We start from the raw sequence: 27975 nt of genomic DNA on the forward strand, positions 1-27975 counted from the left end.
TGCCTCCAAACATGCTCCTTCCGGTTGTCATCTATGTAGGTTCCCCCAGTTTTGCAAGCCGATCATTCTCGTTTACGTGCCCCACCCTCCCTCCCTGCTTCCTTGTTCTCCATTCTTTAACTTCTTCACCTCTATTTAGTACGTGGGGATCTGCCAGGCCCGGGAACCATCGCCATTCCCCTTCGAGGCCTTCCCCAAACCGCAGCTCAATTCATGTCAAAGCATTTACCTACTCAAACACTGTTAAACCTAAAATGAGGACGTGGGCCCAGCTAGTGAAATGATTTTCTGTTTGTTAGACCACCGACCTAACACTTGTTCCAAATTCTTTAGTTGAATCTGTGAAAAAAAGCAAAGGTAACATAGTTTGACAGATGTAAAGTCAAGGTGATTCCCAAAGAGCTATTAGCTGAAAACCTGGCATATCTCAGCATGATGTGCAGAGTCAGGCTATCTACAACAGATTCACAGTATCTGAGAGTCATACTCTTAACAAAGAGGAAACAATCCTGACACAAGGTGAGAGAGACATTTGGTCCTTCAGTTGATCTATCCCTTGTTTACTAAAGCCTCATCAGAAATGGTCACAGTGGAAGGGTGGCTGTAAAAAAGCCATTCTTACAGAAGGGAAAGTATGTCAGGTAAGCTGAGATTTGGCAAATTACACAAGAACTGACATGAAATTCAGTGGAACAGGTCTGATGGAGTCATGAATCAAAATGTGAAATGTTCAGGCCAAATCATCATCGATATGGCAGCAGCTTCATTTTCATAATAAAGGTGGTGACTTGTTAGAATAGTACAAGTTCTATCTATCTATCTATCTATCTATCTATCTATCTATCTGCCTCCACCCTTCTCCTTTTCATTCTTGTAATGGTGCCTGTTAATAAGATTCAGGTCTCAATCACAAACACAAAAACACTCTTGTTTTGATCAACGATCCCAACAACAGATTGTAACCACACGCTGGGCATGTCGATCTCTGTGATGCATGCATCCGTTTCACTTAAACAAGCGACGGCTTAGCTGCCATCCGCGCCAGCTTTCGGAGAAGTTTACCTGTCTACTTACTGAAGAAAGCCTCTCAGGCAAAAGGCACACATATCACTCTACCTCTAAACCTGGTGTTCCTGGACGCCCCGGCTGCCTGCATTTTAAATGCATCCCACTAAAGCCAGACTATCCAGGCTGGAGGACAGAAGTAATGAGACGTGACACTGCCCAAGGGAAGGAAAAGGAGGCCTAACAGATATAGGTAATCCTTCTCACCAAGCTAACGCCTCTTAGCCTCTCGCCCCGGCTGTCACATGAACCCAGCAGGAAAAGATCCAGGAGCCATACGCATATAGACAAATGCAGACACACTAGCAGCGTAATCATTAGAAGCTGTCAGCTTTGCATTCATACATGTGTTGTTTGAAGAGAACACATGTGTTCAGTCACAGCACTAAAACCTCTGACAAGTAAAATTAATATTGATCATCTCATTACAATGCAGCGTTCAGCAGGGAAACCTCATTTTGCTGTTACTTTGACACTCACCACCAACTTAAACATTGTTTAAGCAGCCGCTTAAGCTAGCCCCCCCACAAGGACAACACGCACCACCAAACTGCCAAAACTGCTAAAGAACAGCTTGAGGAGGCCGACCCCAGAGGCCTGGACATGTTAGAGGTAGCTTGTAAGCACAAAATAAGGCAGGTGGTTTCAAAAAAAAGGGGAAACATATGGTCTGCACCAGCCACACACACTCACACACACTTACAATAGCTTCTGCATCGATCGATGTGCTAATGCAAGGCTCATTTATCACCATAATTCACTAACAGATGTTGGGCGCTATGATACCATTACCCCAGTGTTTGCACAACACAACCCGGGTGTATGACAACAATGTCTCAGAGAAGACCTGACTGATATTATCTGCATCGATAGAGAACGTGATGGATTGTTGTGTACTTGTAAAAGGTTTATGAAGTGTAGCACTGATGGCTGAGTAGAAGCACTTCTGCTAAGCAGTTACAGACGTTAATATACTTGATGTAGCGGTTGTGGAACAAGAGATTAGGTTGGATTTATTTGACAGATTAAACTTTAGTTGAACTGTCAGCCACTGTATCAAAGGATCACACAACATGGCTTTAATGGAAATCAATATAAGCCACGAGTGAGCGCGACTATTTGTTTTCACTATTTATTTCATTGTTGTGAATTTTGTTGCGCTCATGACGCCAGAGGTTGTATCGAATGTTTGGAGGTGCAACAAAAAAACATTTATTACAGTAACACAGACTGAAAAAGGACTATGATACTGATATAAATGAAGCTTTTTCACATGTTTACTGTTTGCTGGAGCTGAACTTTAAAGATTGGTTTTGGTTGAAAAATGCAGCATAGTGCCCTTCAGACCCTGTGCGCTGTACTATTTATTTAAATACACCTAATAAATGATCAATAAACTAGTAATTAGGTCATATTATTTCAGCTCACATGAACACATTTTGATACGGTTAATTAATTGCTTAATTGCAAATTTCAATAATCCACACAAACAATTAATAATTCTAAATGAGATTTGAGAACATTATTTATCATTACAGCTTAGTACAGCATGAAGAGGGCTGAAGGCTGAATGACCGCAGGCATGTGGCTCCTGGTTAATGGATCATGTCAGTGTGTAAGTGTCCACATCAGCTCTGATTGCAGAAAGATAAAAGTGAGGATAAGTGAGTAATAAGTTTGGTAAAAACTGATTTAAACCTTTATTTTTGTGTTGATTAACTAAAATTTTATTCAAATTTTGCAAACAAGTTAACTTTCTCCACTCAGTTCATTGGGTACACGCTGCTAGTACTGGTTTTTCTTCAGAACTGCTTTAATTCTTCATGGCTCAGATTCAACAAGATGCTAAAATATTCCTGACGTGACAGCATCACACAGTTGCAGCAGATTTTCCGCCTGCACATCCATCATGAGAATCTCCCATTGCACCACATCATAAAGGTGCTCTGTTGGACTATGCTTTCATGTTGCTAATGCGAAACTGTGACCTGACCATCTGAATTTTGCAGCAGAAATTAAAACTCATCAGACCAGCTTCCAGTGTGGTCTTCTGCTGCTGTAGCCCTTCTGCTTTGAGGTTCTACATTCAGAGATGCTTTTTTTTTTTTTTTACATACCTTGTGTAACCGGTGTGTTCGTGCATTGTGTCTGACAATGAAAGGTAAAAAGAAAGTAAATAACTTGCTCGCTCCAGCTCCTCCCCCACAGGGGAATTGTAGAAAAGGGCACTGTATTTATTTTTACATTAAACATAAAGTACAAACTTACATGCAACATATTTCACACAGATCAGAAAGAAAACACCCACCAGGGTGGATAAAGATATAATTACTGTTCTAAAAGAAATGACACGAGCTCCCACAGGGGAATTGTAGAAAAGGGAGAGGCCGAAGGGCTACCCCAAATTTATAGGGCTGCACCAAAGAAGAAGAAGAAAAGGATGAGGAGGGGCTCTAACTGATAATGAAGATAACTTCAGGCTTGGAGGTCCTAAAAGTCAAGTATACCAGGAACAGTTTTGTGTAATTGTAACAATATATATTTTATGCATTCATTTATTTGAGGGACTGTTGCCTTTCTATGAGCTCGAAGCACTATGCCCATTCTCTGACCTCTGACATCACCAAAGCATTTCCAGCCAGAGATCTGCTCACTGGATATTTTCTCTTTTTTTGAACCCTACAGATTCAGATCTACAGATCAGCAGTTTCTGAAACAGTCAGAAGAGTCTGTCTGACAACAACCATACCACATTCAATGTCACTTAAATCCCCTTTCCCCCCATTCTCACAGATATTTACACACAGTGTATTATTTACTAAATTACCAGAGTAAAAGAGTAAATTGCCAGTTAAGTGCAGCATGTTTTGAGATGTCCTGTTTTGGCGCGAACAATTCTCTTCATATGATTTAGTGCAGCTTGGAGGAGACACATGTTGACAGGTGTCACAATAAAGTGGGGTTCCCTCCATATGATCCTAATGTTTTCAGACATGAGCCTATAGAAAGAGACAAACTAAAAGTTAATTAGTGCCGTTGACCTGGTGGTTATAAAGCAGTAAAACTTGTCCTACTCTGGAAGAAGTTCATACTGAAGCTCAGAAGTTCAGAACAGCAGCAAACATAATTGGTATGTAATGTGCATTTATTTAAATTAAGTTCTGCTTACATTTACTAATGTATATTTTAAGGTGTACCAAAAACACAGCAAACTAGCTGCAGAATCATTAAAGTCAAAGTATGAACATCCAGTTAATTTACTTTTTTGTGGGTTTGTCTCATATTTATCCCATTTGACATCAATACAATCTAAAGAAAAAACACACCACATTTCAGGTCATAGGCCACAAAGTTTGCTTATATTTACGACACATAAACGTCAGACATGTAGACATCTATCTTTCAGTGCTGTATTATCCTCCTCGTCGAGGCCCTGACAGCGTCAGCAGCACAGAGGGCGAGGCTAGGCTGGGCAGGGCCGGGCGGTCCAGAGAGGATCAGGGGAGGTAAGTCACCAAAGCAGGAATTAATGAGCATTATAGTATTAGGTAAAAATAAGTCCCACCTTAAATCCCTTAGGATTCCTAAACAACCACCAGCACCTGTTACATATGAAGAAGAGGATCACAGAGGAAGACCAGGCTCCTGTGACAAGACAGATAACTGAAAAAAGTCTACGCTGTTGGTGTAGCTGATCTAAAATCAAAGCTCGTGAAATGATATCAGTGCACACTGTTGTTTACTGAATATTTCAGCTGTACATATCTACTTTTTATACTGGCTGCTGTGCTGTTATGTTTTTATTATTCATTAAAAATATTTGACTTCTTCCAACATAAAGAAATGCATAAATTCGGGGAGTCGGCTTTAAACCCTTAAAACTGAGACAGCAGTCTGCGTGGTTGATTTTTAATTGCTGTGTCTTAAAAAAACCCAGAAAATATGTCTTTAAAAGTCACACATGAAAAAAAAGAGACAAAGATGATGAAAATTTGAAATCCTCTTAAATTTAATAATGCTAAAAAATCACAAGAAATCCAATCCTCCACATTTCTGTGACCTCATTGGGTTTCTGGGTGTTATCTTTTACCTTTGTTCCCCACGTAGGCAGGTCTATACAAAGCTCTGTGACCACAATTAGCAAAGAAAAGAAACAATCCAGTGCAAGCAGTGATTTGCTGGGCTATTTTTTCTTTGGCTTAAATTAGAGTTTGCCAGCTAACCGTGAGCTTGTGGTAAGCTGATCCCACAAACAGGGAACATGATACTGTCTGGAGGTGGTTCATTGTGCTGGAGGGAACAACAACCCAACCCACCTGTTAGTGATACCTGGAAAGCACAAATGTTACAAATAATAGGGCTGAATTTTCTTTTAAAGACCCTGTTGCTTTGAGCCACTAATTAATTCACAGAGTTCAGATTTCCCTTGGAAATGCTGTAATGTCAAGAAACCAGGCACTACAAGGAACAGCACATGCCTCAAGATTACTGATCTTTAAGAGCTTCCTTCAGGGTTCTGGAAATTAAATCTTCTAAATTTGCAATTGTGAGTGCTTTAACTGTGGTTGAATCTTATAACCAGGGTTATTACATTATAAGTTATTATAAGTAAAACAAAATAAATCAAAGGATAGTTAACTGAAATGAAAAATAAAAGCTAAATAACTGAAACCTGAGACCTACAACACTCTGTATGAAGAAACCTTCGCAGGTTTGGTCTAATTTGGTCACATTTGTCATGTTTACTAAGATTTTGATGTCTACATGACTGCGAGTGAAGGGTTTGCATTAGAATATCTGCTATAAAAGGCTTAAATTTGCAGCTGACAAATACGACCTGAAATTAAGACAAAAACTGAAACTAATTCAAAAACTAAACCAAAATGAGCAAACCCTGTAAATGAAAAGAAAAATGTAAAAATAAGTAAAAGTAAAACCTGTAAATTGTGTAATTAACCAGTTAGTCATTGGCTTTGATGAACTGTTCCTAACACTGCATAGTCTGAACTTATCAATACAGTGGTTTAAAAACTAAGTTCCCTCATGATTAAACAGTTTAGCTGCAATAACTTGAAGCAAAATCCTTTTCTGTGTGATGTATCAGTCTCTCACATTATTGTGGAGGAATATTACCCCACACACCCCTCACACAGACACATTTGACTCTAGAATATTTTGGTATACAGAGGAGGTCATGGCTGACTCAGTGACTGCGAGGTGTTCAGGTCCTGTGGATGTAAAACAAGCCCAAATAATGACCCCTCCATCACTGTGCTAACAGGTCGCATGAGGTGTTTGTGCTGATATGTTGTTTTTGTTTTTTACCATGGTGATGTGCAGTATGACCTAAAGTCTCCACTTTGGTCTTTTCTTTCCAAAGTACTTTTTTTTTTTTAAACTTTTGTTTTGTAAGGATACAGTTTTGCAAACTGAAGCTGTGCAGCCATGTCCTTTTTTACAGAGACAAGGTATTCTCCTCCCAAACAGTTCATTCTTGTTCAGTGTTTTTCTAATCGTACTGACAAATTATGTTTAACAGACTAGCTAAAGTTTCTAGGGTCTGACAGACTCTTCTGATTTTGCCGTTTCTCTGAGTATTGGTCTGAGCTCGGTTGAACGTCCACTCCTGTCTTGAGTTTTAATGCACACCTGAATGCTCCAGACCAGCGATCTTTCAAAACCTCTCCTTTTATGGAGATGCTCAAACTTGCTTATGATCAGTTCATTGAATCAAGCAGCAGTAGTCTCACCTGGCTGTTACTACTGCTGCTTGGTTCCTATAAAAGCATTGAGGGTGTCCTTAGTTTTTCACAGGATTGCATCTAAATAAAGATTTTGTTTAGAGGCCACAACATTTCTCAAAGAGTTTGTTCAGTGAGGCATCTTCAGTTATACCAAAACCAATTACATATTTTAGATCACACCTGTACAAAGGTATGACTTTTCCCTTATTTATTCTTTGTATTCACCAATAACCCACCGAATGTTGTTACTGTTATCTCCTATCAGTATTTTCCATCCATGCTGACTTTATATCACCTGTGTCTATATAATCAAGAGATCTTCTCTCTTCTCTTTACACCCCACAGCAACAGATGAGGAAGTCACTTTTGTCGTTTGTTTGCTGAGAGCTCCCGGCTTGAGCTGAGAGGTAAAGCTAACATGCAGGAGTTTTGGGGGTGAAGGGAGGGGAGGATGCAGAGGGGGTGGACCTGTCTGAGAGGAGACTGCATAGAGTTGTAAATGAGCTTGTAATTAGCTCTTACACATTTGCCTGGAGGGAATTAGTGTGTGCGTGCTTGCATGTGTGTGTGTGTGTGTGTGTGTGTGTGTGTGTGTGTGTGTGTGTGTGTGTGTGTGTGTGTGTGTGTGTGTGTGCGTGCGTGTGTGTGTGCGTGTGTGTGTCATTGTGTGTTTTTTAACCCCTTTTCCTTAGAATAGGGGTTGACGGCAATAAGCAGATAATACTAATTACTTCTCCTCCCCATTGCTTGTTAATTGTGCTTGGTGTGGATTTATACAGCGTGGTAATACTCCCCATTCCTCACACACACACACACACACACACACACACACACACACACACACACACACACACACACACACACACACACACACACACACACACACAAAACAGATGCATGCCCCCTGCTTTGTTGGCGAAATCAACAGGTCATTTTTTTAATCAGGATATTTCTGTTTAAGTCGCTGATTAATTATGCCAGTTTGGTGCTTCATCATATATTAGTCCAGCCAATGAAGCAGTGTGTGTGTCTGTGTGTCTGCTTGTTTTAATATATTCATGGAGGTTAAATACCTGGGGCCTGACAGCTTTGGGGTCAGACCTCAACAGTATATGGAAATGAAAATGCTGTGAAGAGTAATAAATGGATTAAACCTGATTTTATTGTTAGAGGGTGTCTCACATACATGACTGACTCGGGCCAGGGGTTGGCATAGTCCTCTTTTGTTAAATAACACATTACAGTAAAACTTGAAGGACAAATGTCAGCCTTCCTGTCTCCATTTCAGCTCTAAATTAAGTTTCTTCACTGCTTTTCTTTTCTTTTTTTTATGATTAGAATCACACCAACCTTGGAACCCAGTGACTATCATATGATAACTATGAGATCCAGGTTTGTCTTTCTGTAAACAAATCAGGCAAAAAAAAAAAAAAAGCTAAAGAAAAATCAGCAAGTTGAGCAACTGGATCTACTTCTGCTCTCCTGAAAAGTGATCGATCACTACGAACATAAACCAGAGGATTTCCTCCAACTTACTGTTGTTAAGAATCAGCATATCGTGTTTAGAAGATGAAACTTAACCCAGTGTGTATTGGGAAAAAGTCAAGGTATACTCTAGACAGACTGGCAGTCTGTCACCTTGTTAACACCCATAAGCTGTGTCCCAATTCAGGGACCGGAGTGTGTATTTAAGACCAGGTACATCACGATGGGCAAACGACACTCGGTGTGAAAACTCTGCTTCATCAGGGGATTTCGAGCCACAAACATACAGAAAATGCAGATGATGTTTTTTTTAAGGAAAAATGTGGAAATCAGTAAACTGGACAATATTCTTTGCATATATACATAAATAATATTAGAGTATTGTAGATGTTACAGAACTATTTGTAGAGGCGCCACTTGAGTAATTGAGCAAATTTAAGCACAACAGCAAACATAACAATCAGGAAAACAGAATTACAAAACAATAAGATGACATAGTTAAAATAAAAACCTATGCTGTTCACAGAAAGACGCAGTTAGTTTCTAGTTGAGATTTAAAATCTGTTTTGTGAGGCCGACAGCCTGAACTGTAGGAGGAGGCTGCTCCAGAGCTTTGGAGCTGCGTTTGCTGCAGCTGACGTCAAGAGAAAAAAAACAGTCACAAATACCTTATAATGGCTCAGAATACTTTAATTGTTATGATATTTCAGCTTTTGTTTTTTTAAACTAAAACCTAGATCGTCCCTAAAATTCTAGTTCTGCCTTTTCATAACAGGGAAGTGAATATAGAGTCATGAAAATCAATTATTTAAATGATTTTAGGAAAAGGCCGCATCATAAAAAAGTAGTAAAAGAACACGACAGGGACTGAATGTGCTGTAACTGAGGACATGCCAATAAGCTAGTCATCTATGACTGTACAATTTTTTTCTGCAGTAACTGTGATTAGGTTGAGATCAGGTGATTGACTCAGACACTGATGAATATCTCATTTCTTGGCCTTGAGAAACTCTTGGGTTGCTCTCACAGTTTTCTTTGGGCCATTATCTCATTGCACAGTGAAGCCCTGTCTGATTAGCTTTGCAGCTTTTGGCTGAATCTGAGCAGAGAGTACAGCCCTGTACACTTCATGCCACCTCCGCCGTGTTAGACAGTTTTTGTTCTCCAGATTTCTTCTTGTTCTTGAGTGTAATATGTGGTTTTCACCTTGTTGTAAATTTCCCTTCATGAAAGCATCTCTTGACTGTGGCGTTTGACAGTGACACTCCTACCGTACCACCACAAGAGTTGCTTGACTTGTTTAGATGTGGTGAAGCTGATTTGATTAACTATGGAAATAATTCTGTGATCATTCACTTTAGTTTTCTCTCAGATCTTTTGGTGTCTCTGAGCTGGTCAGGATATTCACTCTTTATAAGCAATACCCAGATTATTGATGTGGCCTCTGCTAAAGTTTTTGCTGTCTCTCTGATATATAGTTTATATTGTTTTTTCACCCCACAAAGGCCAAAGGCCTCCCTTACATCAACAAGTCGGACCTCCTGTTGAAGCTCCAATAATAAGATTTTTTTAAAGTGTTTCCTAAATCACCATTAATGTACACATGGTTCAGTTGGATATAATTAAAATAAAAGTTGAGCTGGAAGCATTTTATTAAGAAAAATTACAAAACAATAACTGCACTTCTGATTTCACATGTACTGTTGGGATTAAATAATTTGCAGTGCCTCAATAATGCAGGAATCAAAAGAACTCGGTGAAGTGTTGGTACAGCACTAATTACTTTGTGAGTTATTTTTATGATACAGGCCTTAGTTTTGTTTAGAGGCAACATTTTATGATCCCTTTTTTAGTATCTACAGTAAAAAAAAAAGAGTCACGGTGAGTGATTTTCTATTTTAAGACTATATAAAATGAACCCTCTGAGCCTCCCACTGCCTCCTCCCCTCCACAAACACATGCATAATCTTTTTATTCCTCCATCTTATTATTCATTCTGCTCTAACGGCTTGGGAGTACTTAAGCAGATTTTGGTTCAGTCTGCCCTCAAAGTGTTAAACAGATTGGGTAGGGGGGTATTTATTTTAATGAAGGTGAATGTGTGTGTGGGGTGGGTGGGTGGTCAGTGGTCAAATGTCTGAAACTTGGACGGGTTAGATTAACTATGAGCATGATCTTCACTGAGCTCATTTCCCCCTTTCTGTGACAATGAGTGTGCCTGACGCGCGCGCGCGCGCGCGCACACACACACACACACACACACACACACACACACACACACACACACACACACACACACACACACACACACACACACACACACACACACACAGCTAACCACCTTTCCATTAGCTCACCAATCCCACCTGGTATTTTAATCTAGATTTAGGCTCTAACACGTATCAAATGATGGCCTTCTGCTTACAAAGTAATTCTACACCCTTTCTATACCCTAAACTCTCGTAAACAGCATCTGAGGAACAGATCTGGAAAACCTCTAAAAGATTAATCAACTACTTATTAAAGGAAAATCAGCTAAAGACATTTTAATAAACTGGATCTTTGTCTCCATTCAGAATATTGGGAATAAAGTATCCAAATACACATTTAGGTGTTTATTTTAACACACTTTGTTTATTTGACATTTATGCAAATTGGTGTGTGATTAATGAGATACCTCATTTGCACATTTTAACAACTTGCCTTTAGAAAAATAACTTTTATAATGTAGTAACAAGCTGGAGAAACTTCATGGTGATATCTGTTACTTTAAAGAATCAGTTTTCCAATTAAAAATGTATGATCGGTTCATCCTGCATTTACATTTTTGCTCTGGACAAGTTTGGAAAAAGATGTAATTTTTAGATACATAACAGATATATAATGCCACTTTTGAATTCTGAATTTTTCTTTTTTTTTCTTTAACAAGGGAATAAACATCAGAATAGGGAGAAACATGTAGGGGAAAAACAGAATTAGATAATCCAAAATGTCCAAAATGTTTTAGAAATTACATCTTTGACCCGTGTTGTGACTTTTGACCACCTGGCTCATAACTGTCTGTAGTTGTGCTTCAGTTCTTAAGTCAGGAATTATTGTTTGTCTTTTACCATATCCAGTCTCCATCCTTGGCGGATCAGATTTTATCCTTTTCCCTGTAAGAGCTGTTTTTCATGCAATAGTCAAAATTTTGAAGAGGTAGATATCCTCTCTTCTAATCATTCCACTGCTGATCCCAGAAAATCTGTAGAGGTCCCACAATCTAATGAGATCTCATAGATGATGATTGCTGTGTCTTACACGTGGAGTGCTAATCAGTACTCAGTTTTTTCCCTCTTACCTCACTTGAAGTTTTAAACACAACATTTCTGAATACTTGTAATATCAAAATATAACTCGTTATGTAAGTAAACAACTGAGGAAAGAAAAAAGTTTTACTTTGTTTTCCTTAATTTATTTGACCAGTTGCTGGTTGCAGGTTACTGGGTTAAAATCATTACTTAAGTACCTTATCAAGGCAAAATAATCATTTTTTAAAAGATATAAAACATTTGCTCTTTTGCAGCCGTGGGTCCTGAATATGCAAGCCTTGAATCCAAAACTGTTGGCACAGAGTTTTGGAAATAAAAACAGAACGCAATACCTTACAAATGTCATAAAACAACATTTTATTTGCAATAGAACACTGGGAACATCAATAACAAATGTTTAAACTGAGAAATTTACCTTTTTTAAAATAAAAAAATTACATTTTACAGTGTCCCAACTTTTTGACAATTGCAGTTGTGAATTGTGGAAAAAATATTCAACCTTTGTGAGTAAAGGCTTTAAACTTAGTTTTTGTTTGTTTTTTTGTTTTGTAAAAAAGGTGTTCAAAGCTAATTTTCATGTTAATCTCATGGTTGTGCACTTTGTGTGCACATTTGATGTGCACACAAAGGTAATTATGTGTCAGCCTGACCGTCTGTGTTTCACATGAACACAAGGTTAAGACTCCAGATGTTCATAGCTCAGCCTTTGATGTCTGCTGGGCTCATATCTCTATTCTAGACAGAGTTCGAGACAAAAATTTAAGCTCCTTCTACTTATTTTAAAGCAGATGATCCTTCACCTGACTGCAACCTTTATGCAAAGTTAAAATCACTCTAGGGAGTAATCGGTGTCTGTCTGCGGAGGAACTTTTTGCAGACCCTAACTCCACATCTATATAACAGCCTAACTTTTTCCTCAATGTTGTGCTTTGTGCAGATAAAGTTTATGTTTGCATTGCAGCTGACAGATGCTTTCAGGGTCCTTAACCTGATTAATAACAGAATTGCCCTCAGACTGATTAATGAGCTGCTGAGATCAGAAGGATTGAACCGGGCAGCGGATCATTAATTCCATGTCCTGGAGTCACTCTGCTGCACGTCGATGTCCAGGGGCGTTTTCATTATGTCTCGGCCTGACGAGAGGTCGCAGAGGATAGCCGATGTGCAACCATGTCTGCTTTAATTACAGGGGTATTAGCTGGTGGGGAGATCCCTACAGCTTTGTGTCCGACATTCCCTCTGGGCCAAATGTCCAGGCAAATGTGACATTTTTTTTAATATCATGGGACATCCGGGTTTCATTGTGGCATCCAAGTGTGTGGCAGAAATACTGTCAGATATCAGACTATCACTGGTGACATAAAGGCAGAACAGCTTTAACAGAAAACCTCCCAAAAAAATTGTATTTATTTTGCATTTTTTGAGTCTTGATTGGCCTCCTCTTCAGACACTGAGCCATTTTGTGGCCTGCACCCTTTCTTGCCCAGGTTTCCTCCAGCCCATCATCCAGCAGGGCTCCAACTCCACTGGTTCATCTCCACCGATTAACCAACCTAACCTCACTTGTTTGCTCACTGCAGTCATTCTGGCAGTCAATGTATCCTCAGGCTAAGCCAAACAAGCTGATCAGCCAGCCACCTCTGTACACAGTACCCCCCACTAAGAGGCTAATGGCCGGGATGTATAATCCTTCTCAAAACAACCACAGAGATGCTAATTGTATCCCGCTATAAATACTGGCCGACTCCTTGTCCTCTTTCTTCATTTACCTATGCTCGTCTAAACCTGGAACAGCCTACGCCCTTCACACCGGCTTCCCCGAAGCAATTTGCACAGATACCAGGAAAAACTCCGTTACATAAGACAGGCTCTAGATAATCGAGACAAGTGTCAATAAACCTGCAGCATCTGAAAAAAGGAGAGCGGCAGAGAGCGCGCGGGGCTTTACGCACGGATACAGCATTTCATGCGTCTTTTGGCCACTTCTTCACTTCTTCTCTGAGCTGCTGCGAAGCAACAGGTCGAGATGTTCCCCCTGCCGATGTTCACACCGGACCAGGTAGCTCGGGTGTGCGAGAACCTGGAGGAGACCGGGGATATCGAGCGCCTCGGTCGGTTCCTCTGGTCCCTGCCAGCCGCCGTCCCTGGTTCCGCCGGGGAAGCGCTCAATCGACACGAGTCCATAATGCGAGCCAGAGCGCTGGTCGCGTTTCATGGAGGGAACTTCGAGGCTCTTTACCAAATCCTGCAGAGTCACCGTTTCACGCGCGAGTCTCACGCCAAGCTGCAAGACCTGTGGCTGGACGCGCATTACCGAGAGGCAGAGAGGCTCCGTGGGAGACCCCTGGGCCCGGTGGAGAAGTACCGCATCCGCAAGAAGTTCCCGCTGCCCCGCACCATCTGGGACGGCGAGCAGAAGACGCACTGCTTCAAGGTAGGGTTGTGGTTTCACTCTCGTGGCTTTTGGTGACAGAGGGAAAACACGGACTCTGCAGTGCCATCAGAGGCTGCTACAACAAGCATAAACATTTCTGCAAACTACACATTAACTAATAAATCAGGGCTTTTTAACATGACTGTTGTATTCGTGCTGGCTGGTCTTTGAGCTGTTAAAATGATGACGGTCAGAGTCATGGGTTTCCCCTCAGATCAGAAATTTCTGAGACTTTCCTACTTTAAAAAAAACCAAAGTTGAATAATTTCATTATAAACTGTTTTTGTGCAGATATGACAAAACTAATCTAAGCTTATCTGTATGATGCAGCTGCGTGTGTGTTTAAAAGGAAAGTTCCTCTGTGGATCTGTGTTAAAATTGTGGTTTCAGCAAAATTCCTCTTCTTGTTCTGTAGCCATGTTTAAGAGAACAGTTTCCAATGCACACCTTGCAGACTGCTGGTTTGCACAGCAAGACTTCTTCTGTTAGATTTATAAAACTTTTTTCTTGTGACACATTAACAATGCTTTCCAGATGTGCAGAGAAGCTCAACTCAAAAGAAAGAAAGAAAGAAAGAAAGAAAGAAAGAAAGAAAATGTTACATTTTGATGCCATGAGATTTGTTGCAGTTCCCCAGGAGGCAATTTGGCGACATTTTTGGCTTTTAAAGTCCAGTTTATAAATCACAAATCGGTAAAAGTATACAAAGTACAGCTTTAAATATACAAAATAGTATGTTTGGGGGAAGTAAAAATGCACTTTTCCTCTTGGAAGTGTGTGTCTGAAAGTGTGAGCACCCTCTAGTGGCACGGTGGTGAAGTATCATTCAGAGTTAATCTTTAATTCCAACCCTCAGGAGGGGTAGCTTCTCCAGCAGCTTATTAAACCACTTAGCATGATCCAATTTAGTGGATAAACATTGTCATGTGTGCTTCTAATGTAGATTGTGTTTATCTATTTATAAATCCGGACTAATGTGATTATACCAGGTATCATATAAGAGTGATTATTGCGGTTTAATAGGATGATATTAAAATAACACTAACCACTTTATTGTCGTCACCTTCGGTTGATCCGTCATATGAGACACGTAGAGTCTTTAATGATCCACATCATTTTAATTCTTACCCAGGAAAGAACTCGCAGTTTGCTACGAGAGTGGTATCTCCAAGATCCGTATCCTAATCCGTCCAGGAAACGCCACCTGGCCCAGGCCACCGGGCTCACACCTACGCAAGTCGGGAACTGGTTCAAGAACCGCCGGCAAAGAGACAGAGCTGCCTCAGCAAAGAACAGGTATCTCAGAAATTCCACATTTTATACAAGTTATGACTCAGAAAGAGAGAGAAACCCTGTTTAGTCAAGTTAAAGAGACTAATTAGGTGAAGTGGCTGTACTTGTCTGAAGATCAGCTCCGACACTCGCACTCTTAAAAACAAGACTTCTCACTCTTCTTCTCTTTTCTGTCCCCTGATGCAGGCTGCAGCAGGATCCTTCCCTCCTGCCCTCTGAAAGCTCTCCCAACGGCTCCCTCCAGGGACACCACCATCACCCCCGCCTGCTGCCCGCCTCCCCTCGCCACCCGGGCAGCCCCGAGGCCAGCGACTGCAGCACAGAGCCCGAGCCCAGAGGAACCGGGGCCTCCACCCCGGAGATCTCCGTCAGCAGCGACAGCGAGTTTGAGTCTTGAGACGAGGGACTCTCTGTCGCAGACGGGCAGACTCTTACTACTGTCTGTGATCAGACCCAGACACACTTACAAAGACACTTGAACTTTCAGCGTGACTGCGGACACATTAGAGCTGTTCTCGGTGGGAGGAGGGCAAGATGAGACCACTTGTTGTGGATGTGAGTGGACAAAGTAAAGATATGCACTTAAAAAAAAGCACCATGGCACATGACTCTGACTGTTATGTATTAGTTTAATGTGACTCAGTGCTGTAAAAAGATAAACATCCAGTTGAGTTTCAAACTCTCAGGCGAAGTATTTGTAGAGATCATGCCTATGAGCTTTAGAAGAGATGTGAATATTAATATTTTAAGGTTGAATGCTATTTTGGTAGAGAAAAATTTCTCAGTTTTTATGGAAGCTACAAAAAGAAAAATGCCTTGTGCAGGCTGTTACTGTATGTCAGTATGTTAACATGCACATTGTTTCATTTGATTATCTTCAGATAAGAACCAAAAACAAACTGTGAAAATCCCCTAGAACTGGCAGAGACGTCCCCACACAGTGTTACAGTTTTATCACTCCTGAAAAATTACATTCAAAAAATGCACAGCTGCCAGTGGTGGCACACTTAATGATGATAAAGGCAAATTTATTAAAATTAAAAACAGCCAGTAAATGTACAAAATCTGTCTTGCTGCGCTGCAGTTTGCATGTTAACATAGGGACGTACCAACTCAACACATTTCACTGCCTTAAAATGGAACTAAGGGCATCACTGTTTTGCAATGCAATAACAAGCAACGCGTTTAGAGAGACTGAACTGTAACTCATCACCCGTGCACACATGCTGCTTAAAATACAAACCATGTCATTGTGGGCTGTTTTACCTTTTTCGCTGATCGAAATCTGCTGGAAATGCTCCTGAGCTGCTCTGATGATGACGAATTCCTGCAGGAGCCAAAGCAGAGGTGAAAGAGGAATCACAGAGAATAAAACACACTCGTCGGTCTTAACTCAATGTGCCTATTACATCTGAGAACAGTGAGACCTAATCAGGCATGAGACTGTCCTCATGACAACGACACACGCAAAGGCCTACTGTTTGCCGTCTTTCTTAACGACCATCATTTCTCATAAAGTATCGTTTCAATGATAAATGTGTATTTTGTAATGTTTTGTGTAAATAAATGAACCTATTTTTATCCAAAGCGATGCAGTCTCTTTTTAGCTATGATCAGTATGAATACACTGTTTGTCTTTCTTTAAATCACCTTCAATATCAAAAGGCTTGAGCTTTTTTCACCAAACAAAATCAGCATGAAGCCACAGATTTACTCAAGGCTTACAAAGAATCAGATATAGCCTGTTGAATACGCCTTTAAGTATCATATTAATATAAGGTGTAAAAATTTAGAGTTTTTTAAACTACTCTGCAGTGGGTTACAGTTACAATTGCAATACCAGGACTTATGTAGTTATGTTAATAATAACTTGAAGCAATCATTTTCTGTGTGACTTATCAGTCTCTCGCATCACTGTGGAGAAATTCTAGCCCACTCATCTTTACAACACGGCATCGGTTCAGTCATTTATGCACAGCTCTCTGTCTCACCACAGTATTTCAATCAGGTTGAGGTCTGGACTTTGGACCATTGCAGCCCTTTGATTCTTTTATTTTTTCAGACTATTTGTTGTAGATTTGCTTCTCTGTTTGACATCATTGTCCTGTTGCATGACACAGTTTCAGCCAAGCTTTAGCTGTTGGACAGATGACCTCACATTTGACTCTGGAATACTTTAATAAACAGAGGAATTTGACTCGGTGACTGCGATGTGTTCAGGTGCTGTGGCTGCAAAGCCTAAACCATCACCCCTCCATCACTGTGCATGAGGTGTTTGAGCTGATATGCTGTGTTTGGTTTCGATTTGTGGTGCCGTGCATCACAGCCAAACATCTGCACTTTGGTCTCATCTGATTTGTTCACATGCAATTTTGCAAACTTAACCTGTGCTGCCATGATTTTCCAAACAGCCCATTCTTATCAAAAGTTTGTCTAATTGAACATTTAAAATGCTAACTGAGACCTGCAGACTCTGAGATGTAGCTGTAGGTCGTTTTAAAATAACTGTGAGCATTGTAGTGGCTTTTTGCTGGGAAGATAAAGGCATTATGTTACACACATGTATGCTGCAGCCCAACAAAATGCCAAAACTTCTGCTTTTAGAGAGGAGCTCACAAATGCTCTTGATCAATTAGTCAAATGCAATTGATCTGCAGCACGTGGCTGATACCAGCCCTCTAAATTCCCATGAAAGCAGTGAGGGGGTACTGTGGAAATGGTCTTTTTCACATGACAGTTTATACAGCCATCTGTGATAGATAGATAGATAGATAGATAGATAGATAGATAGATAGATAGATAGATAGATAGATAGATAGATAGATAGATAGTTCTAGCTATCTCTTATAAGCTATAAGAGTTAGCTAGATAGTACTAGCTAACTCTTATACTAACAGACACCATGCTAGCATAGGTTTCTGAAGAGAAAGGCACAATTCACAAATGTCTGCAGCTTCCATAAAAAATATATATGTTGAAATGTTGTTTGGAGAGACTTACCTGACTTACCAGGAACAAATGCTGTCTGTCTTTCACAAAAAAGACTTGCTCCTCTGTAGATGAGGTTCTCAAACTAAACAAAGATGGCGGCCGGAAATAGGCGTTTTTTTTTACCCTAAACCTATAAGAAGTTGAAAGTAGAAGCTAAGCAAGCTGCATGACGAGCAGAAAGGAGCCATGTCATTACAGGGATTACAAAACAAACAAAAAAAGGTAAAATATTAAAACAGGTTTCTTCTGGCACTCACCCATAATTTGGATTCACGTTAAATGTTGTGAAATTGCTGAAATTTGGGAAATTACAAATGATTTACTGTTTTTATCTTGTTATTAAAGATAACAACACAAATAGTCATTTAAACTATACCTTTTAATCATATGTTGCTCTGTAATTTCAGTTTAAAACTATGTCAGCACTGACAGAAAACATGCTGCTGCCATTCAAAAAGTTCTGCACCGTCAGGCTGTTATAGGTTAAAACTACTCAGATATTGGATGTGTAACTTTAAAAAAATGAACGAATGGTATATAGTACAACTTAATAAATATCAGACCTCCAACATATTGTATAGTATTATGCTACAAAGCAACAAAAACAAACAAACAACAAACAAACAGTTCTTTACCAACCTCGAAGTGAACATATACAGAAACGTTTCCTCAGCTGTGACTAAAGGACATTTAGAGGTAAGTGAAATGCAAAATGTGCAAAATGTCAGTCACATGTTTGTGTAAATTCCTCTTTTCTTATCTCATAACAACACAGTGTAGAATAGTTCTTCTTCCTGCCTGACCACAAAAATGGGTGTTGTCACGCTCAGTAATCCCACCCACACCAGAAGGAGCAGCAAAACAGACCTGTCACTTTTTAGCCACTGCTACACTTATGTGCAATCTTAGGGCTGCACATAACACACAATCGGCTGTGTGTCAGTGAGGTTCCTGTGCAGACGGGTGGGGGTATTTTGATTTTTGCAATATTAATTAAGAATGGACAGCCAGGGGAGGAAAGTGGTGGTCAGTGACAATGGGACAGGGGTAAGTCAAACAGTCATATTACCACATAGTCAGATATCCTGTTAACAGTGCTGGATGTTGTCTTTTATTTTTCTTTCCATTAGCATTTAGTTTTAGCGTGAAAAATATTACTAATCATGTTAACTGCATGTCTTTTTAAGATATCTTGATGCAAAGTAACCTTTTGCATCAAAATATCTTATTTGTTTTATTGTCAATCATCTGGATCATTTAATGGCAAATATGTGAAGAAGTCCTGGGTGTGAGACAAAGTGCACTGCTGTGTGATTCCACATCTGTCTGGACTTGTCACTCCTGCCTTCAGAATGCGCACACCACCATAAATGGCTGTGGTGCTTTGAAGTGAGCAGACATTGGACAAAAACCAGGAAGAGAGACTTATCAGAGGAGATAAAATCACAGAAGTGGCACTCAGTGGTTGATTTCCGGAGGAAGATGCGCATTGACAGACTTTACCTGCTGCAACCAGAAACAGTCATGTTTTTACCCCTGTTAGGAATGCATTGCATCCCTCCAGGCTAAGGAATGTGTGTCTGTGCCCACATGGACAAGTTAAGACAGTGTAGTAGGAGGAGTAGTTATAGCAGTTAGGAAAGCATGGGAAATTTGGTAAATCTATTGCTGTTTAAAGGCTGCGTAAAAAAAATAAAAATTATATATGTGTATATATATGTATATATATATATATATATATATATATATATATATACACACACACACACATACATTTGGAAAGCAATGTGTGTGTGCTTTCCAAATGAGTGCCAGTAAACGTGATGAAATTGCTCTCGCCACTGTCTGTTAAATAAGAAACAATTTGTTAAATGCATTACAGTAATACACTCTAGGTCAGGTCCTTGGAGGCAGATTAATCCCAGCATCAGATTAAAAGGAACAAACCTGATTTATGAATGGAATTTTACCTGCACAAAAGGCTTTTAGTGCAAGAGTACAATTAATACGTTTAACCCTAATGCAGGGCTACACAAACACAAACTGGCTCTCAGTTTCATTTTCACATCCCTGTGCAGTTTGTCAAGTGTGGTTTTGCCGGCTCCAACTTCCCAAAGCACATCTTCCCGGCCCTAGTGGGCCGGCCAATCATACGATCATCCGCCAGAGTGGGCAACATCGAGATAAAGGTAAGATTGATGTAAATGAAAGGACTACACATGGGTCTTTCAGTTAACCTAAAGTCAGAATGGAGCATTAAAAAAAGATGAAATAAAGGGAAATGGGGAAATTACATCTACTGTGTGCAGAGTTCTATTAAAAGCAAACAGCATTAAAACCAGGTGAGTCATCCTGTTACAGTTTAGTGCTCTATTGAGAAACCTGGTGTCGAAGCATTACAGCATTCCCAAGAAGGATAAGGGGCCCTGCAACACTACAAAAACTACTACTAAGAACATAATAAATAGCCAAAACATAGACTACAACCACAATGGTCCCACCCAGTAACCCACAGGACTCTCAAGGTCCACGTCTAGAAAAGTCAGAGCTTTTCTGGCAGCAATACAGGGACCTGCACTATATTACTCAGGTGGTTTTAATGTTCGAGATGGCACAGTGGTGTCTGGAGCCTCTGAATGTGGAGTGTTTGTTACCCCAGTGCCAGATTGGTGGCATATCCAGGGTGTACCCTGTGTCCCACCATGTGACAACTAAGATAGGCTCCAGCGACCTTTGACTCGATAAATGAAAGAAATTGTATGGTTTTAATGCTGCAGCTGATTGGTGTAGCCATCTATAAGATCTAGATACACATCCTGAGACTTGATCATCTGTATCTCTGGTTCTCATCAACTTCCTGTGTCTCAGCTTAAAGCGTCTTAGAAGTGCACACCTGCTAGCTTCCTAAGATGCTGAGACTGTTGAGTTCATAGACTCGTGTAACCTGAGATCATTCAGACCTTTTAACCTGATAATCCCTGCAGGATCGGAGCAGAGAAAGCATGAAAAGGTCATTGGTACAAATAAATAAGTAAACAAATTAAGGCAAGCTGTTGTGTAATAAACATCACATTTTCATAGATTTTTTATTTAGTGTTCACTTGAAACACCAGGTTTCCCAGGATAGCTGTCTTATATTTGTACTTGTGTATGGATGTGCATGTTTGTAACTTAATATTTTATACAGTATATTTAAAACGTTTCAACAGAAACAACAAAAATCAAACTGATGCTTTTTTATTATTATTTATTAAACCTATACTTTGTTGTAGGTCAGACAAAGAAGAGCAAAAACAAAACCATTAATATTTCCTGTCCCTGTCATCTTTTCCACCAGGACCTAATGGTGGGAGAAGAGGCCAGCGAGTGTCGCTCCATGCTAGAGATGTCCTACCCCATGGAGAATGGCATGGTGCGCTGCTGGGAGGACATGCTCCACCTGTGGGACTACACCTTTGGCTCAGAATGCCTGGACATCAACCCAAAAGAATGCAAGGTATGAACCCGTGTAAGACAGACAAAGACGGAAATGAATGGAAAAAAAAACTGTACAAGGACTAGATTATTATTGAGTTTGTGTATGTTTTCTATCCAAGATCCTACTGACTGAGCCGCCCATGAACCCGACCAAAAACCGCGAGAAAATCGCTGAAATCATGTTTGAGAAGTACCAGTTCTACGGCATCTACGTGGCCATCCAGGCCGTGCTCACTCTGTACGCTCAGGGTGAGAGGGCGCGACACGCTGCACAAAAATAAAGGGTTTAAATCCTGACCTGCTGTTAACGGTGCAATTGACTGGATATTTGGTCAGTTTTAACTCCCGCTTTGTTAAATGACTCTGTCCACAGGTTTGCTTACCGGTGTTGTAGTTGACTCAGGAGACGGCGTCACCCACATCTGTCCAGTGTACGAGGGCTTCTCTTTGCCCCACCTTACACGCAGGCTGGACATCGCAGGACGTGATGTCACACGCTACCTCATTAAGGTGAGCTGGAAAGATCAGTGATCGGGCAAAGAGTTGGGTTTTTTTTAGTGTAAGGAAAGTATATGTACAATTTCACAGCAAACATATGTGTGAAAAAAATGTTCTTCCCATCAGCTCCTGCTACTTCGCGGCTACGCCTTCAACCACACTGCTGACTTTGAGACCGTGCGCATGCTGAAGGAGAAGCTCTGCTATGTGGCATACAACATTGAGCAAGAGCAGCATTTGGCCACAGAGACCACTTACCTGGTGGAGACATTCACAGTACGTTGGAGCAAGCTTTAATTTATTCTGCCTCCTAAAGTCGAGAAACGGCAGAAAAAATAACCGATTCCTCTCATTTGTGCAGCTTCCTGATGGCAGGCAGGTGAAGGTGGGCGGAGAACGATTCGGGGCTCCTGAAGCTCTTTTCCAGCCTCATCTCATCAACGTGGAGGGAGCTGGAGTAGCCGAGCTGCTGTTTAACACCATCCAGGCTGCAGACATTGACCTCAGGTCCAATCCTCCTCCCTCACTTTTCTCTAATTAATGAAGCTGAACTACTGCAAACACGCCTTGATCAGGTCCGTCTCCCGTCTGCTTTCCCATCCAGGGCCGACTTCTATAAGCACATTGTTCTGTCCGGGGGGACCACCATGTACCCGGGCCTCCCATCCAGGCTCGAGAGGGAGATCAAGCAGCTCTACCTGGAAAGAGTGCTCAAGGGAGACACTGAGAAACTATCAGTAAGAGCTTTCATATTAATGTCAGTAGAGAATGGATTCGATTAAGAGCCTGTAAGGCGTTCTTCAGTGCATTTGCATAAATATAATGTTACTGATGATCAGTGTCATCTGTATCATGAGCTGACGAAATGTTTATAGAATACATTTTCCAGTTATTTAATAAATGTCACCAGGCATTCATATAGATGCTCTGTTTTATTCACTGAACCTGAGGGCTACTTGCATGCAGGTTTTTCCACAGCAGGTCCAGTTTGGCTGTGATATTAACTCTCTGAATTTAAATATCTTTATGAGTTAAAAGTTTAGAAAAAGCTCAGTTTGAATTCCACATTTGACGCTCTGCAACATTTAAGGTTATGTTATCTCTTTTTCTTTGTATTAAAAATAAGTTTGGGCTATTTTATTACAAATACCAAAATGCATTTACTTTTTGTTGTTTTAAAGCCAAACCAATAAAGTGTGACATTTGTCATATTAATTAAATACATATCTAGAAATTGAAAGTTTATTTTGTTAACCTCATTACTGAGGTCGTTTCTCTTTTAGCAGTTTTCTTCGTAGCAGCACAGAATATAAAAAAAGGCTTAAAGGAAAGAATTGTTGTACTTATATATCAGGGCTCTGTGTTTTAATGACCTCTCCTGACTTTTCTCTTCACCCTTGCAGAAGTTCAAGATCCGAATCGAGGACCCTCCCAGGAGAAAACACATGGTGTTCATGGGCGGTGCTGTGCTGGCCAACATCATGAAAGACAAAGAATCCTTCTGGGTGACTAGACAAGAATACCAGGAGAAAGGCCTGGGAGTGCTGCAGAAGCTGGGAGGTGGAGTCAGATAAAATAAAACTGAGTTAAACAGAATTTTAAAAACACAAATTAAAAATGAGGAAAATATGAACTAGGTTTTGTACTTTTAAATATTAACTCCGTACCTCTCACAGTCTCATCTCTATTCAAAACAGTTTTAACTGAGCAAAATTACAAGTTTTATCATTAAAAACACAATTTAGGTTTTTTCAGCTTCTACATACTGTTCTAAATATAACAGTTTTTTGGACGGTGTAGGTGCTCGCTTATCCAGGTCATGTTCTTTGGACCGTTTGATGAAACTTTGATGACTAAAGTTAAAAAATTTCAGGAATTTATTTGTTGCATTAATAGCAAGTTTATGTTTTATTTAACCTTTTTAAAACTAATAGATCTGTGCTTCAGTACTGTGCAAAAGTTTTGAGTCACCCTTCATTTTTTTATATGTTACTGAAAAAATGGAAATAGATCCAGCAATGTATTGAAACATGTGCAAATGTATATACAAACTCAGAAAAGGAGGCCAAAACAAAGTATTAAAGTTCTATAAGGCTTGAAAGTCAACATTTGGTGTGACCACCTTTATTCTTCAGCACAGTCTGAACATGCCAGTCACATGCCTCCCTGAAAGGAAGTCTTTGAAAAACCTTTAGAAAGTCTGGAGGACTATTGTTGAAGACCATTTTAAAAAATACAGAAAAAAACTTAACATTTTATCTTAACTGAGACCCAATTTATTCTTGTGCAATACTCATAAGGCTATTATAACACAAAAACATGAATATTTGGATAAAAATGACGTAAATGTAAAGCCGAAATTAAATGATTTTGTTAAACTCTATTACTAATTCATTTTGGGACTCCACATTATGCCAACCAAACAGTAACCTGTTTGCTACTGTTTCTTATTATATATTTGTCAGTAAAGTTTACTCGCTAAACTTGATTTAATCAAAAATAGATTACAGTCAAAGATCTTCCTCAAACACAAAACTTGCCTAGTTTTTACTTTGGCTAGCTTGGCATCTAATCACAGGGATCCTCTTTTCTTTACTCTGTTTATATGGTTGGTGGTGTTAGCTTATTGTTATTATCAAAAGTTTAACTTTTATTATTGGCTCACATAAACTATTAGTTTAGGTCTTTTGTGCTTTTTTCCCTGCACTTTAATCTTAGTTTTGGTTGATGTATATTATTATTATTATTAGTGGCAGCCTCCCGAGGGTTCCTGGTTGTTCCTCCCTTTGTGTTTCCTTACTCCTGACTTGTTCAGTGTGTATGCGGGTCTGTGTAGGTCTCTGGGGTTATTTTTATCTGTTTAACTGTGAATGTTAGTATAGCTTCCAGTCTGCCCTCCCCAAAGCCCCGACTGTGACTGATTGTGTGTTACTCTCACCTGCATCTCGTTCCTCACCTGTTTGTCACTTCTCAGTGTATTTATAGTTTGGCCTTTGTTATAACACCTGTGTTTCCGCCCTTTGGTGCTGCTCATTTTGCCTCGGTCCCAGTTTGATTCCTGATTTGTTGCTCCTCCCGTTCTGAGAGATTCTTATTATTATCTGTAAAAATAAATGTTCAATGGACTGGCAAATACAGGCTGAACATTTGAATGTTCTGAGTGGAAAAAAAACCCTGTAAAGAATTTATCTGTGGGTTTGTTTGTTTTTGTTTTTTTTTAATAAATGTCAAACAGAATTGTTTTTTATTGTACATATTCCTTGCTGTAAGCAATGAAAAATGATGCAAAATGTGACCTGTTAATTCTCTCATATATATAATATTGGGTACATACACTGTCTTAACTGGGTACACCAGTTCAGCTGCTCATTGCTGCAAGTAACTAATCAGCCAATCAAATAGCAGCAAGCTAATGCATTCAGCTATATAGACATGATGAAGACAACCTGCAAAACTTCAAACTGAGCATCAGAATGAGGAAGAAATGTGACTTAAGTGGCTTTGAATGTGTCATGGTTGTTGGTCTGAGTATTTCAGAAACTGGTGATTTATTAGGATTTTCCCACAAAAACATCTCTGTGGTTTAAAGAGTACAGTCTGAAAAAAAAAAAGGAAAATATCCGGTGCGCAGCAGATCTCTGCGTAAAAATGTCTTGTTCAGGCCTGAAGTCAGAGAGGAATAGGCCAGATTGCTTAGTAAGTAAGTAAGTAAGGTATGCAGAAGCGCATCTCTGAATCCACAACACACTGGCCTTGGAAGCAGATGTGCTACATCAGCAGAAGGCCACACCGGGTGCCACTCCTGTCTGCTAAGAACACAAAACTGAGGCTACAATTCAAACTGGACAACAGATGATGAGAAATGTGTTACCTAGTCTGATGTGTATCAAGCTCTGCTCTGACTTTTGGAAAGGAGGGTCAGAATTTGGAACAAACGTGGATTCATTAATGTTTCAGGCTCGAGGTGCATTAATGTGGGGGAACATTTTGTTGGCACACTTTGGGCTCCTTAGTACAAACTAAGCATCATTTAAACCCCACAGCCTGATGTTGACCATGTCCATCCCTTTATGGCCACAGTGCAGCATCTCCTTATTGCTGCTACACACCATGTCCCAAAGCTCAGATGAAACCGGTTTCTTGAACATGACAATGGGTCCACTGAACTCAAATGACCTCCACAGCCACGAGATCTCAGGCCGACAGAGCACTTTTGGGATGTGGATGAAGAGGAGATTCTCATCATGGATGAGCACCAACTGTGTGATGCTGTCATGTCAACATGGACCGACATTCCCGAGGAATCTGTGCCATGAAGTATTAAAGCAGCTCTGAAGGAAAACAGGGCTCCAACCTGGTACTAGTGACCAATGAGTGCAGATGTTAGTGCCTTTCATTTAAAAAATATAATTTAATCTTTTTTTTCCATGAGACCTTTTAAATAACATGATAATAAATCCAAAAGCAGGACTTGGCTTAATGGGTTAATTAATGGATTAATACATGAATTACTAAATAGTCAATGATAAGTCTCAACACTCAAAGTCAGTAAGAAATTAATGTGAAGGTGTGAAATGACAGTGTTAGTATTTGCTGCCATCTGGTGGTTAAATCTGCACCCGTCAACACTCCCAACCCCACTCCAGCACTTCACTCACCGTAACCACACGGCGAACAGATATTGCAATTTTTTTTATTGCGATACTGAGTTACCTGACAAAATACAGTCATGTGTTTTTACACTGAAAAGAAATAGTGAGCTCTCACAATGAACACATGCTTCACGCACACATACACGCACACGTACACGCACACATACGCGCACGCCACATTCGCAGAACCTTCGCGTTAAAATGAAAAAAGCATGCAATAATGTTCAAAACACATCTCAAAACTGAACCTCCTCCCCTCCCCCGACTCGGCTGATCCAAAAACTCCAGAAATGTTGGAATGTCCACATGTTTAGGTTCGATATCTACCCAACAAATTCAACTATTCAAAGTTTTAAATACACACAATAATGATCATCGATAACGACACTGAGTCGAACAGTGAGTCGATAGTGATGACTTGCAGCAGGAAGTCACCAAGAGGCTGGCGACGTGCACATTTACATTCTACCAGTCGCCGCGAGGCTCCCGGTTTTATTGGTCAGACTGTCCTCTCAGTCCGCTTATAACAAAAAGAAAGAAAAACAGGCTCGGCCAACAGTAGAACTCAAAAGCGGTGAATCGAAACATGAAACGGATGCAGTTCTGAAAAGGAATAAACACTGAGAGAGATTTTAAATACATTCGCGAGTCATTCAGTAAAATCTGTTGTCCTGGTGTGTGGATGTGATGCGCTTCCGTCTTTTTTCTTCCCTCACTTGGTTTAAAAACAGAGAGAGATGATGCCTTTCTATCACTTCCCTCCTACTTGCCCATTACTCCACCTGCCAAAACCATTAAATAGAATACGCAAGCTGGGAGAAGAGCTTCTTCTTCTTCTTTGCTTTCCTTTTTTTTTCTCTTCAGGAAGTAAAAATAAAATAGTCTTTGTGGGGGAGCCTAAAAATAAACAGCTGATTTAAAGCTTCCCTTATGATTTCTTTCAAAGCAAACAGCTGTTGTGTCACAAGATGGCCTTTCTTTTATCTTCTTTTTTCGTCCCTTTGGTATTGAGGTTTGGTCGTGGC

At 40.1% G+C, this 27975-nt stretch overlaps 2 protein-coding genes across 2 annotated transcripts; both read left to right on the plus strand.

Annotated features, from left to right (window-relative positions):
- Positions 1-12062: 12062 nt before the first annotated feature.
- six7 (SIX homeobox 7) lies at positions 12063-16903 on the plus strand. The gene is made up of 3 exons (XM_080876982.1): positions 12063-14039; positions 15172-15335; positions 15519-16903. Exons 1-3 carry the CDS (start codon positions 13632-13634, stop codon positions 15727-15729), a joined length of 783 nt encoding a protein of 260 aa, XP_080733108.1. The 5' UTR covers positions 12063-13631; the 3' UTR covers positions 15730-16903.
- Positions 16904-19181: 2278 nt separating this feature from the next.
- On the plus strand, positions 19182-25540 carry LOC308388530 (actin-related protein 2-A). Its single transcript, XM_080869303.1, has 9 exons — positions 19182-19370; positions 20402-20512; positions 21661-21819; positions 21920-22049; positions 22174-22310; positions 22425-22574; positions 22660-22805; positions 22903-23035; positions 23702-25540. Exons 1-9 carry the CDS (start codon positions 19323-19325, stop codon positions 23870-23872), a joined length of 1185 nt encoding a protein of 394 aa, XP_080725429.1. The 5' UTR covers positions 19182-19322; the 3' UTR covers positions 23873-25540.
- The last annotated feature ends 2435 nt before the right edge of the window (positions 25541-27975 follow it).

The sequence above is a fragment of the Rhamphochromis sp. 'chilingali' genome (genome assembly GCF_963969265.1).
Source record: "Rhamphochromis sp. 'chilingali' genome assembly, chromosome: 1".
Lineage (NCBI taxonomy): Eukaryota > Metazoa > Chordata > Actinopteri > Cichliformes > Cichlidae > Rhamphochromis > Rhamphochromis sp. 'chilingali'.